This window comes from Eriocheir sinensis, chromosome 10, assembly GCF_024679095.1.
Source record: "Eriocheir sinensis breed Jianghai 21 chromosome 10, ASM2467909v1, whole genome shotgun sequence".
NCBI lineage: Eukaryota > Metazoa > Arthropoda > Malacostraca > Decapoda > Varunidae > Eriocheir > Eriocheir sinensis.
In genome coordinates this window covers 18,350,599-18,363,596 of record NC_066518.1, presented here as the reverse complement: position 1 = coordinate 18,363,596, position 12,998 = coordinate 18,350,599, and the positions used below count along the sequence as shown (strand labels likewise).

General features: G+C 41.4%; 1 protein-coding gene across 5 annotated transcripts in view; it reads left to right on the top strand.

Moving 5' to 3' along the window:
• LOC126996660 (probable ATP-dependent RNA helicase pitchoune) overlaps positions 1 to 12,998 on the top strand; it is a 51,994-nt gene that overhangs the window by 16,173 nt on the left and 22,823 nt on the right. Inside the window, exons 1-5 of one of the 5 annotated variants that reach the window (XM_050857361.1) lie at positions 3,192 to 3,546; positions 7,336 to 7,593; positions 7,947 to 8,090; positions 8,264 to 8,440; positions 8,857 to 8,994. In XM_050857361.1, the coding sequence (XP_050713318.1) occupies positions 3,354 to 3,546; positions 7,336 to 7,593; positions 7,947 to 8,090; positions 8,264 to 8,440; positions 8,857 to 8,994 (910 nt within the window). In that variant the 5' untranslated portion in view covers positions 3,192 to 3,353. Of the gene's footprint in view, positions 1 to 3,191; positions 3,547 to 7,335; positions 7,594 to 7,946; positions 8,091 to 8,263; positions 8,441 to 8,856; positions 8,995 to 12,998 lie in introns of those variants that run through there. The other 4 variants (XM_050857357.1, XM_050857358.1, XM_050857359.1 and 1 more) reach the window with 4 other exon arrangements.

Below are 12,998 nucleotides of genomic sequence, written 5' to 3'. Positions count from 1 at the left end.
TACCGGAAAGAGTTCAGGTGTATGAGGGCGGGGATGGCGATAAATTGAGGGATATAATCATTACCAGGCAAGTAGTTCAGGATGAGATAGATAAGCTTAAGAAGAACAAGTCGCCAGGTCCTGACGGGATATTTCCGAGGGTATTAAAGGAATTAGGTTATGTACTCAGTGACCCACTAACCGACATCTTTAAGATGTCGGTAAATACTGGCTATGTGCCGAGCCTATGGAAAGTAGCTAATGTGACGCCGATTTTTAAAAAGGGGGACAGGTCAGTTGCTTCAAACTATTGCCCAATTAGCTTAACATTGGTTATAGGCAAGATGCTGGAGTCCATAATAGCCAGGAACATTCGGGAGCATTTAGAGAAACATAGCTTAATTCACGACTCGCAGCATGGGTTCACAAAAGGTAGGTCATGCCTCACCAATCTCTTGTCCTTCTACAATAAAGTATTTGAGGCGGTTGACAGAGATGAAAATTATGATGTAATCTATCTTGATTTTAGTAAAGCGTTTGACAAAGTTCCTCACCAACGACTGTTGCTTAAATTACAGGCTCACAGAGTAGAGGGTAAAGTTTTGAACTGGGTCAAGGCGTGACTTAGCAATAGGAAGCAAAGAGTGCAAATCAATGGTAAAAGATCTGACTGGGGATGTGTTACGAGTGGGGTCCCACAAGGTTCGGTATTAGGTCCACTTTTGTTTATTATTTATATCAATGACTTAGATACAGGAATTAGTAGTGATGTTAGTAAATTTGCAGATGATACCAAGATCGGTTGAGTAATTGAGTCGGATCAGGACGCTAGTATTCTCCAAGGTGAACTCAACAGATTGTATGACTGGGCAGATAAATGGCAGATGGGGTTCAATGTAAGAAAGTGCAGTATTCTGAGTGTAGGTAGGAACAACCCCTCACATAACTATTGCTTAAATGACACTCTCATAAGCAGGTCTGGGTGCGAGAGGGATTTAGGGGTCTTAGTTAGCTCTGATCTCCGTCCAAGGGCACAATGCATTCAAGCTATAAATCGAGCTAATAGGGTACTGGGATTTATTTCAAGGAGTGTAAGCAACAGAAGCCCCGAAGTCTTCCTCAAACTATATTTAGCATTAGTTAGACCTCATCTTGACTATGCGGTTCAGTTCTGGTCACCTTACTATAGAATGGATATCAAAATGTTAGAATCGGTGCAGAGGAGGATGACTAAGATGATTCAGGGGTTGAGAAACTTGCCATACGAGGAAAGACTCAAACAGTTAAACTTGCATTCTCTAGAAAGGCGAAGGGTGCGTGGAGACATGATCGAGGTTTATAAATGGATGAAGGGCTTTAATAAGGGAGACATTCATAAGGTTTTGTTTGTAAGAGAACCGGGTAGGACACGAAGTAATGGGTTTGAACTGGATAAATTCAGATTCAACAGGGACATAGGCAAAAATTGGCTTACTAACAGGGTGGTGGATGAGTGGAATAGGCTTAGCAGTCATGTGGTGAGTGCCAATACAATTGTCACATTCAAAAATAGATTAGATAAATTCATGGACAGCGATATTAGGTGGGGTTAGATACACGAGAACTTAGGGTCAAAGGAGCTGCCTTGTACAGGCCTACCGGCCTCTTGTAGACTCCTGCGTTCTTATGTTCTTATGTTCTTATGATACTCTCCTCTTGAAAGAAATCAAGTTGCAGACAGGAGGAAATACAGATGAAGGAAGACTGTTCCAGAGATTACCAGTTTAATGGATGAAAGAATGAAGATGCTGGTTTACTCCTGCATAAAGGATTTGGACAGTATAGGGATGAGCTACAGTAGAAAGTCGAGCACAGCGGGACCGCGGGAGGGGGTGAGGAATGCAGTTAGCAAGTTCAGAAGAACAGTCAGCATGAAAATTTCATTAGAATATAGAAAGAGATGCAAGATTGCCACAGAATTTAAGAGATAGAAAACCGTCGGAAAGAGGAAGGGAGTTAATGAGATGAAGAACCATAGACCCTACTCTGTCCAAGAGAGCTGTTTGTGTCGAGCCCCCACACACATGAGATACGTGCTCCATACGAGGGCAGACAAAGCCTTTGTATATGGATGGCATCTGGGAGGGGGAAAAGAACTGGCAGAGACAACAAAGAATGCCTAACCTCAAGGAAGCTGATTTAGTAAGAGAGGAGATATGAAGTTTCCAGTTGAGATTTTGAATTAGGGATAGACCGAGGATGTTTATTGTAGAAAAAGGTGACAGCTGAGTGTTATCGAAGAATAGGGGATAGGTGTCTGGAAGACTGTCTCGAGCTGACAGGTGGAGAAATTGAATTTTTGAACTGTTGAAGGCATGAACGGAAAAAGCCTGTGTTAAAAAAAAAAAAAATTTTTTTTTTTTTGAGGGGCGCTTCTGTTTTTGGGGGTCTTTTTTGGGGGATGGGGGTTTGTTTTTTGTTTTTGATTTTTATCATATTTAAATGTAAGTCAGTTAAAAGAAGCAATTACAAATTACACTCGACCCTCAATTTCCCAGACTAATAGAGGGAAGCACATGTCCGAGAACCACAGAAGTCTGGGAAGGAATCATTACTGTCCGTGGGCCGCGGCCTGTGCCTGGACGTTTGCCACACCAGGTCTGCAATGTCCAGTAGTCAGTACCTGCCCCAGACTTTACCATACTTTGTTCAGCTCACTCAAGCAACACATTTAAGAAAAAATAATTAAAGCAAGTTACTTAAAGACTTCCAAAGTGCTGAATGCTAACTACAAACAGCTGCTCAGCTGTTACATGTAAACAGACGCAGTGTCGGCAGCAGCAATGCAGTGTTTGCCAACCTCTATCTCAACTCTCTGTGGCCTAAAGTACAGTACTGTCTCCAAGTTTGCGATAAATAGGTCGACGTTGTGGGTCGCAAATGTTGAAATTGCAAACTTTGAACCATTATTCTTATGGGGAAAATTGAAAACCGTCGACATCTTGCGCTTAGCCACCCAGATGGGTGGCCCCGACCGCACGCTGGGCCCGAGCAGCTGGTGGGCGGCTGATGATGGTGATGGTGATGAGTGTCGGAGGCATGGCCTTTGCATTGGCGCCGCCTGAAAGGTATTTTTGTTGGGGCCTGTGTGTGTGTGGCTGTGTTTGTTGTGGGTTTGGGCTTCTCAATTTGCCAGTTCTTGTTTTCCACATGCTGCACAGGACCCCTTTCTTTTCTTCCATCTTTTCTTTTTGAAAAGGAAGAGATGGAAGAAAAGAAAGAGGTCCTGCGCAACATGTGGAAGGTGGGAATTGGCAGATTGAGGAGCCTGGGCCCATGATGGGTACAGCCACACACGTACGGGCCCCGATGAAGGTGCTGTTTGGGTGGCGCCGATGCGGGGGCCGCGCCGCCGACGCTCATCACCATCATCAGCCGTCCGTCAGCTGCTCAGGCCCGGTGTGCGGTCGGGGCTGCTCGCACACATGCGCTTGGCTGCCCGGATCCCACTCACCATGCTTCCCGTGGCCAATGGAAAGGCCCAAGGGGTGGGTAAGAGCGAGAATGGGAATCAAGGACCACAACTAGGTGTGAAAAAACCCGGTTTTAGCAGCCTTTACCTCTTCCTTTCGGGTCATATTGCAATTTCAGTTTTCAATAAAAATCTAATTTTTTGGGTCCCTATTGCAAACTCGGTGAATCGCAAACTTGAAACTTGCAGTCCTGGAGACAGTACTGTATTACAGGTAGTCCTCAAGTTATGACGTATGTGACTTACGACTGTTCACACTTCGACCAGGCCAATAATATTAATAATACTTCTTTAAGCAATGGTTGATATTTCAAATATCCTCTCATGGGTAGAGCAGCAGTTTGTTTACACAGCATTTCCACACCTCTCACACCCTGCACCCTGTCGCTGCCCTCACGCACTAGCATTACCCCAACTGGGCTGAGGTAAGGCAGGAGGGGGAAGGGGGGTGGGCTGGGCCAGCCAACCCAATCATCCCCCTCAGTTGCCTGCATCATTGAAGCTGTAAACACTACTCTTACTATCACTAGTTGTTCCTCTACCAGTTGATAGACCTACTGTCTGTTATACAAGCATACCGTTAGCTAGCAGATGCCAGTTGGCTAGCATGTGAGCTGAGCAAGGGTGGAGTGAGTCTACCCAGTAATCTCCACACTTTACAAGTGTAATGTCTTTTTTATCAAGACAACGCTACATTCCTTCTGACAGCCACTAATTTGATGGTAACATGGTAGCGGGGTGGTCGTCTGGCTATTTCCGAGCGGTTGTCAATGATGTTGAGACAAGCCTCAGGACAAGTGAACACTCGTTCTGGGTTGTGATGGTTACCTTTAGTGCAGTAATGATGGAAGGTGGGTGGATTCCCGTGTGAACCACTCTGAGACAATGTCTAGTTAAGGGGGGAGTGGTGATAATTCACTAACGTGCGTGTGTGGGTGTGGGTGTGTGTGTTCAGTAATGCCCAAATAGCAGGTTGACAGGCTTGAAATTATAGCACTTACAGTAACTTAATAAGTTTTCTTGTGTATGAATATAGTTACAGCCCCTGGGCGGTTAGTGGAGTGACATTTTTAAATGAATACATACATAAATGAATATTATTGAACCTAACTATCTATCAGGGAGATTGGGGAACATTTGAATGCTTATCTGTATTGAAGATCCTTGAAATGATGACTGGTGCAGGATGGAGGAAGGCACTGGGTCGAGTGAGGCGCCGGTAGGGAGGTGTAGGCTGCAGGGCGTGTTCGGGGGTTGTTGGTTAAGGCGTTGATTGGAGAGGCCGTGGTGGTGTGTGGACGGCAAGGCTGGTTAAGGCGTTGATTGGAGAGGCCGTGGTGGTGTGTGGACAGCAAGGCTGGTTAAGGCGTTGATTGAAGAGGCCGAGGATGTGGTTATGGGCTGAGGCGTGTTGTGGTGCTGCTCCTGTCCTTCCTGTTTCGCCTTGCCAAATCGTGCTTTGTTTCACCTCGCCTTGCTGTGTTTTGCTCCGCCTTGCCTTGCTGTGCTCTGCTGTGCCTTGCCTCGCCTTTGCCGTGCTTGTGGTGGTTGGTGGTGTTCACAGGGCTGTGATGGACGGTCAAGCAAAACGTGCGTCCTGTTCACGGCTCTTCAGCTCCCTCTCTGTCTGCGTGCCTTGCCTTGCCTCGCCTTCTCGTCTGGTCTCCTTGCTAAGCTCCTCCCCCTTCTTCACATGACTTGCTCTTATTTGCGCACTCAACTTCCCCCGGTGTACTCCCTGACCTCTGCATTACAACTAAATAATCTATCGCTAGCTAACTAATAATCACTCTAGGGCTCGAGACTGGAGATGAGGGATTTCAGAACCGTCTTTCATCCATTCACACCCTTATTCACGCCAATAATCTCTACTTATCACACACACTCGTTCACCCGTCCACACATCCGCTCACTTGCTAGTTTGTTGTAATATATAATCATTCACTCACTTGCATTCCATACTCACTCACTCATTACACATTTGGACCGTTACAATATGAGGAAATGATGGTGGTGAAGATGATAAAAGAAAACAATGGTGATGATGGTGATGAGATGAGGAAGAATACACATTTGGACCGTTACACAAGTCTCAGCTGCATTGGGTTCACCTATTAGCCCACACATCTTCTGGCAGGTGAAGAGTGAGCCAGCCTGAGCCTGGACAGTCGATCAGCTGAGTGCAACCAATATGCCATTCCAGATGAACAGCTCCCACATAAAATTTTCACACATAACATAAAGTTGCAAAATGTTGCAAGGCTAACAGGTCACCTGAACGCAGGGCTGGAGCGAGGCGAGCACATGAGGACATGAGTGAGGTAGGGGGGAGAGTAGAGGCATGGGAACACTGCCTTTCCACGATGGGACATTTGAATAATATTTTATTTTATTCCTTAATGTAAATTTTGAAATACAACTTGCCTGTCTGGGCCAAACCTTGTTGTAACTCTAGGACTGCCTGTATACTAATGTGAATTATTTGTTAACTTGATTCCACATGTACATAATGTTTTTTGCATGAAAATGTAAGGTCACAGCGTGGCCATTTAACAGCATGAGACAACAATAAACTAATATGTCCAGCGTGCAAGCAGCTACCCAGTGAGTGTTGCAGACACTGACTAGTGGACAGAATGTGATGTTTGGTTGGACTTGTTTTGATACCCAGACTGGGTCAGGCATACAGCAGGAAATGCCAAACATAGCTGGGCATATGTCTGGCAATCGTGGGACCCCAGATTTTGTTCAGGAAATCCAACATTAGGGAAAGCGAAGGTTGAGTGTAATTTAAAGTAAATAGATTAGAAAAGGTTTAAAGTGTTGTATGAAGAACAGACACTTATTCAAGACCATTTGTTTCAGGTTGGTCTGTGTTATTTTGTACTGTACAGAAAATGGCCTTTTGTTTCACTTGAAATTACTTTATAACTGCTTATTTTAACAGATTTACTTTTAAGTATGAAGAATAAAAAAAAAAAATAAATAAATAAATGAAAAAATAAAACCCAGTGGGTTGGGTTTGAAAAAAAGGGTAATTCCCAACCATGTTTACATCAAAGTATTAACCAGAACACCAACTTCTGCTCAAAATTAAAAGAAAATTTATTTTTAGAGAAATTTTAATTGTTTATAAATTTTAATGCCCATGTATGTAGAACTCATTTAGCAATATGATGTAAAACTACATTTTCTTATGCAAAATTTAACCATGTTAAATATAAACAACAACAAAAAATTTTATTTGGGGGGTTGGGGGATTTTTTAATGCCAACCCTGATTGAAGGGCACCAAGTCCTTCTTGTTCCATTTGGAAATGATAGCAAGGTCTGAGGTTAAGCAATCTGCAGCCTCCAGTCTATAGAGTCTTGTAATTCCTGTTGGGAGGGTGTTCTGTTGAAAGAAGTTGAATAATGCAGAGTAGAAGCATTAGCTTATGAATAGATAGGACAGTTTGTTTTGGAAAGATCATTAATGAGAAACAGAGAGTGGGAGATAGGACAAAGCCCTGTGGGACACCACTGTTGAAAGGTTTAGGGAAAGAACGGTGATTGTACCACAGCAGAGATGTTCAGAGTTCCTGAGAATAGGAAGGGTGTCAATTTGAAGGCTTGCTCTAAGGAAACCTCAGAAATACAGTCTCCTGGTGGGTCAGTCAGTGCTCCTTTCTCCTGTTATTGTCTTCCCAGTTCCCAGGATATTCAATAGATTTTTTTCCCTAAACTGGTAATATTTAAGAATTTAGTGTGGCCTGTCAAACAGTTTCAGCACTGATTATGAAAGTCTGTATAACACAGATCCTCTCTATACTTAGTGTTAAGTATTTAGATCAGTTTTCATTTCAGAAATGGCGGGTAGCGGTATTCTCACAAAACACTCATTGAAGTGGGTACTGGAGAAGGGCTGGTGCTCCCCCATAATGGTGGACACTCTTACTGCATTGGGGTATAGGCACCTCACCACAGTTCAGCTGCTCGCTGTGCCACACCTCCTCACCAAAGTTGATACCTACATTCATGCACGCACTGGATCTGGGAAAACCCTTGCTTTCTTAATACCTACTCTGGAAAGATTAAAAGCTATGGGGTTCAAAAGTAAACATGGTATGTTAGATATTGTTTCATACTTAGTGACTTGTAAAACCACTAGTATCTTGGTAATTGATGTTAGCCACTCTAATTATGTCCAATGAACATGAATTATTTCTCTGTCCAATCTTTTTACCTATGCTCATAGTTCTACCTATCATTATTTTTGGGTTGACCTTCTGACATGTCTCGCCCTCATTGCTCTCTTACTTCTCGCCTTGCTCACATATTCAGTTTTAGAGAGCATTAGTGTTTAGGAAAAACTGAATGAAGATATTGAGAGTTACATTAATTTTGCACTTCAACAGAAACTTACAGCCAGAATCTAGATTTACATTTACTCACTCTGTATCTTTTTTTTTTATTAGGAGTTGGAGCATTAATAATATCACCAACAAGAGAGCTGGCAAAGCAGATTTCTACTGTCCTCAACCCTTTAGCAGAAGCATTTGGATTTTCATGTGCTTTAGTGACTGGAGGCACCAAAGTCAAGTGCACACACATTGAAAAGGGTAATTGTTGAATATGTCATATTCATTCATTGTCTCTTTATTTGCTACAAAGGGAGAATTTTCGTGAATTTAGTGAAGTTTTCATATCATCATCCCTGCTATAATCAGAATAATTTAGTTTCCTCATGGAAAATATGTATCTTGATTACCATATAATTGATGCTTTATTCTAGGGTGCGTGCTTGTGATTGGGACTCCGGGAAGATTAGCTGAGGCCTTAACTAATGAAGATGATAATTGCCCAAAGGTTTGCAACTTGAAAATTGTTATTTTGGATGAAGCTGATCGTCTCCTGGATGATGGATCACACACTCAGCAGCTGAGGAGAATAGTCTCTGTTCTACCCAAAGGCACTATATCACACATTCTTACTTTTGCTGTAAACTTTACTCACAACATATGAATTATGCAGTGATTCTGTGCATGATACTGAGGATCCTACAGTCAGGAGAGTCCATATTCAGCTTAATCAGATCAATATTTTTGTTTTGACCACTGAACTGATGCAGATAATTTCACAAGTCAAGCACCAATAATTGCCAACATTGTTTATTCTTATGGGACTGAAATTGGTTCCTACTTTTTTTTTTTTTTTTTTTCACAGTTAGCTCAAGGGCAATAAAAAAAGAGAGAAGAAAGCCCGCTAAGCACTGCCCCTATAATTAAAGGATTTCAACTATTGTTTAAGTATCAGTAACACCCAGATTTTGTATAATTGTTTTTAAGTTGCAATGATTTCTCATAATTTTTTTTCTTGCACTCACAGAACAGGTTCAAAAGGTTCTTGTAAGTGCAACATCAAGTTCAAAGTGTCAAGAATTGATGAAAGAAATCTTTGTGACTGATTTTTCCTTCATCTCAGCTGAAAAGGATGCTGCCTTTGTTACATCTCAAGTAATGCAAAGTAAGGATATATATATATATATATATATATATCTATATATATATATATATATATATATATATATATATATATATATCTATAGATATATATATATATATATATATATATATATATATATATATATATATATATATATAAATAAGCCCCTTATAAATCAAACACCATGTGGCTCAAGGGTTGTCCGATTTTCTTTGTTGCAGGGTTGTTGATTTTTTTATTTAAAAAAAACTATAAAACATCAGATTTTTTTTATTTAAATCAGATTTTTTATATTTAACCCCTTCAACATGAGGACACGTATACTGTGTCCCTGCGTGCCCCGTACCACATTCGAGGACGCACATACTGCGTCCTGGCTCGCTTTTGCCAATATACAAGTTATTTTATCTCTATATATATGGTTACATCCCAAAATTATCAATTAATTTATGTTTCTTTATGTGCACCATTTAATTCTGCAAGTTTTCATATATGATACATGATGATTATGTTGAGTTTATGGCTAAAAACTTGTTATATTCAATAGCGACATTTGAAATTTGGCGCGTGCGGCGATCCTGGATATGGCGCGGGGCACTGTTTGGGCCCGGCTGTAGTGAGTTTCTTTATGTGCATGCATGTTTTCATATATAATACATGATGATTATTTTGAGTTTATGGCTGAAAACTTGTCATATTCAATAGCGACATTTGAAATTTGGCGCGCGCAGTGATCCCGGATACGGCGCGGGGTGCTGTTTTGGCCCGGCCGTAGTGAGTTTCTTTATGTGCACCATTTAATTCTGCATGTTTTCATATATAATAGCTACATGATGATTATGTTGAGTTTATGGCTGAAAACTTGTTATATTCAATAGCGACATTTGAAATTTGGCACGCGCGGTGATCACGGATACGGCGTGGTGCGCTGTTTTGGCCCGGCCGTAGTGAAGGGGTTAAATCTATTTTTTATTTTTTTTTATTAATGAAAATAATTAAATGAATGTAAACCTCAATATTCTCTACATTAGTTTCAAACACTTGTTGGAACATTTTTGTATCATATTCCATCATCATAAGTAATCTGGCTGTCTGTTTGAGCCAGTCCTAAGACTGACCAGCCGCAGCTATTGTTGGGAAGAATCCATCACCCCAGGACAGGGTCAGCGTGACATCTGGGTCACCACAGTTTACCTTCCCCAGGTTTCCTCAGGTACCCATTTATCGATCAGCCTGAAAGAGAGGATAAACAGCTGGGTGAGCGGCACGCTGACTGCCCAGGTCAGGATTCGAACCCAGGGCGCGGGTTTTTAGCAAGGCACGCTAGACCATGGAGGCATAAAAAAAAAATCTAAGGGCTGAGAAATTTGCTATATGAGGACAGACTTAAGCATCTAATGCAGCCAATGTCAACAAGATGAGAAAACAGTTACAACAAGCAAATGAACTGAAGTTGCTAACCCATGGTTGCTCTGCACACGTTCTAAATGTACTGGCTCATGGTTTGGAAATTGGCAACATAAAATAACATGTGCTTCATGTTGTAAAATACTTTTGAAACCATCACTCTGCCTCAGCAAAATGCCTTCAGAAAGGCAGTCAGTGTCTTGTTCAGCTCCAGAACACTAGAGAAGCCAGGTTTGGCTGATGGAAGATATATGTAATGAATTAACCAGCTCAGGTAAAAATTGTGAAGCTATCAGGGAAAATATTGATATCAAAGTTAGAGAGAGATTTCTTTGTTTATTTCTCCATTCTATGTTGTTGCTCAGCAATAAGATCAAGATTTAAATCAATGACATTAAAAAAATCTAATAATATAAATTTTAATTTAAATCAGTGATTTAAATCAACTTGATTTAAATCAAACAACCCTGCTTTGTTGTGAATTATCCATAATCTGACTTTGATGACATTTGACATGCATAACTAGGAAAAGTATGACTCATTAAAAGTATTCCAACCTTTTCAGACAACTCCTAAAGTATAGAACTTGTCAAAGGAATTCCTAACCTTACTGAGCAATTCCCAGAGAAGGGAGAAAACAGTAAACTTCATCTTATCTGAATTGTTAGGGCCTGAGCTGCAGGTTGTCTCTAACTGTACTCTTGTTGAGTATCTTACCTACAGCTGAAGTTAGACTAATGGGCCTGTAATTACCTGTTTTTTTTTTTTTTTTTTTTTTTTTTTTTTTTTTCTTAAAAATCGGTGTCACGTTAGCCTTTTTCCAATCCAAAGGGACGATGCCTTGTCACAAGGACATATTGAAAACGGTTGTGAGGGAGGAGAGTATTTCACTCTGTTTCTTTAACCCTTTCATGGCTAAACGCTCGCAGCGAGCGTTAGGCGTATTTCCTGGTGGTGCTAAACGCTTGCTGCGAGCTCCAGCCGCACTCAAATCTCCCGTGTATGAGAGTGTTCCAACAATATTTCTCACAACACAGGATTGCCAATTGAGTGGGTTCTCCACAAAATTTGGTGGAAAATCATGTGAGCCCAGCGTGGAAAATCTACGGACAAGCAACTGGTGGATGTTGTTGTCCAATGTAGCGACATTTTTGCATAGCTTCACCTATCACATGACTGATATTTTGACCAAATAGTTGTAAATTTTTCAGTTGGCAATACTGCCCTGCCAGCACCACATCATCAAGAGATCTACAGTAGTTGCCTTACGGCTGACCGTCGCGCACGTATAAATGTATGTCTTCATAGGCAACACCCCCTGAATGTGCCTGTACTTTCACAGGAGAGGCTTACATTACTGAATCGTATAGATCTTGGCCTCCTCTTTCCAATGGTGTTTTTGTTTTTTAGCTGTGATGAATAGTTTTTGAGATACAGAGGCTAAAAGAGCGAGCACTAACGTCACTTGCTGGTGGTGCTAAAAGCTGCCAGTCGCACTCACAGCAAATCCAATGGTGATTTTGTTTTGTAGCTGTGATGAATAGTTTTTGAGATATAGCGGTTAAAAGAGATCCCCTTCCCCCGCTGGGGTGCCCGAGCGTGCCTGGGGGGATAGTCTCGTTGCGAGCGCTTAGCAATGAAAGGGTTAAGCAGTATAGGATATACTTTGTCAGGTCCGGGACTTCTATTTGTTTTAAGGGATTGAAGAGCTTTAAGCACTTCATCGGTAGTTATTACAAAGTTAGGCAATGCATGCTCAAGATTTAGGCTAGTACCATTGTCGTCACTGGTGTTGGGAAGACTGCTTGTATTAAACACTGAGGAAAAGTAATTGCTTAAGAGGTTTGCAACGTGTTGGCTGTCAGTCACTAGTACACCGTCACTGTTTGTTAAAGGTCCAATTCCACTTCTGATCGCCTTCCTATTGTTTATATAACTGAAGAAGGATTTCAGATTATTTTTACAGTTGGCTGCAATATTTTCTTCATATCTACGCTTTGCCTGACATACAAATCTCTTAACTCGCTGCCTGGCTTCATGATACAGTCTTATGTTTTCGGGTGTGCTTTGTTCTTTCTTCAGCTTGTAAAACAATTTTCTCTCCTTAATTAAGTGCTTAATTTCGCTATTAAACCAAGGTGGGCTTTTATTACTGTTACTTCGCTTCTCTCACAATGGGACAAATGTGTTCTGCTGAATGAGTAAGTGATTTTTAAAGTTTAGCCAGGCTTTCTCTACGTTGCCGTCATCTGATAGTTGTATTTCTGTTAGTGTTTGTCGGATTTCTACGAAATTAGCTCTTTTGAAATTGGGCACTTTTGCTTTATTTTCAGTCACTGTTGTTTAAGCTGTAATGTCGCAAGGACCGAGGTGTTCTCCTACTGTGACATTACTGACTAGGTTATCTTGGGTCGCTATGACATGGTCTAATATGTTATTTTGTCGAGTAAGTCAGGTAATGAACAATAAGAATATATCATCATCATCGTCTGTTGAAGGTCAGGTTTTCCCATAATGTCTTAACCCTTTCATGGCTAAACGCTCGCAGCAAGCGTTAGGCGTATTTGCTGGTGGTACTAAACGTTCGCTGCGAGCTCCAGCCGCACTCAAATCTCCTG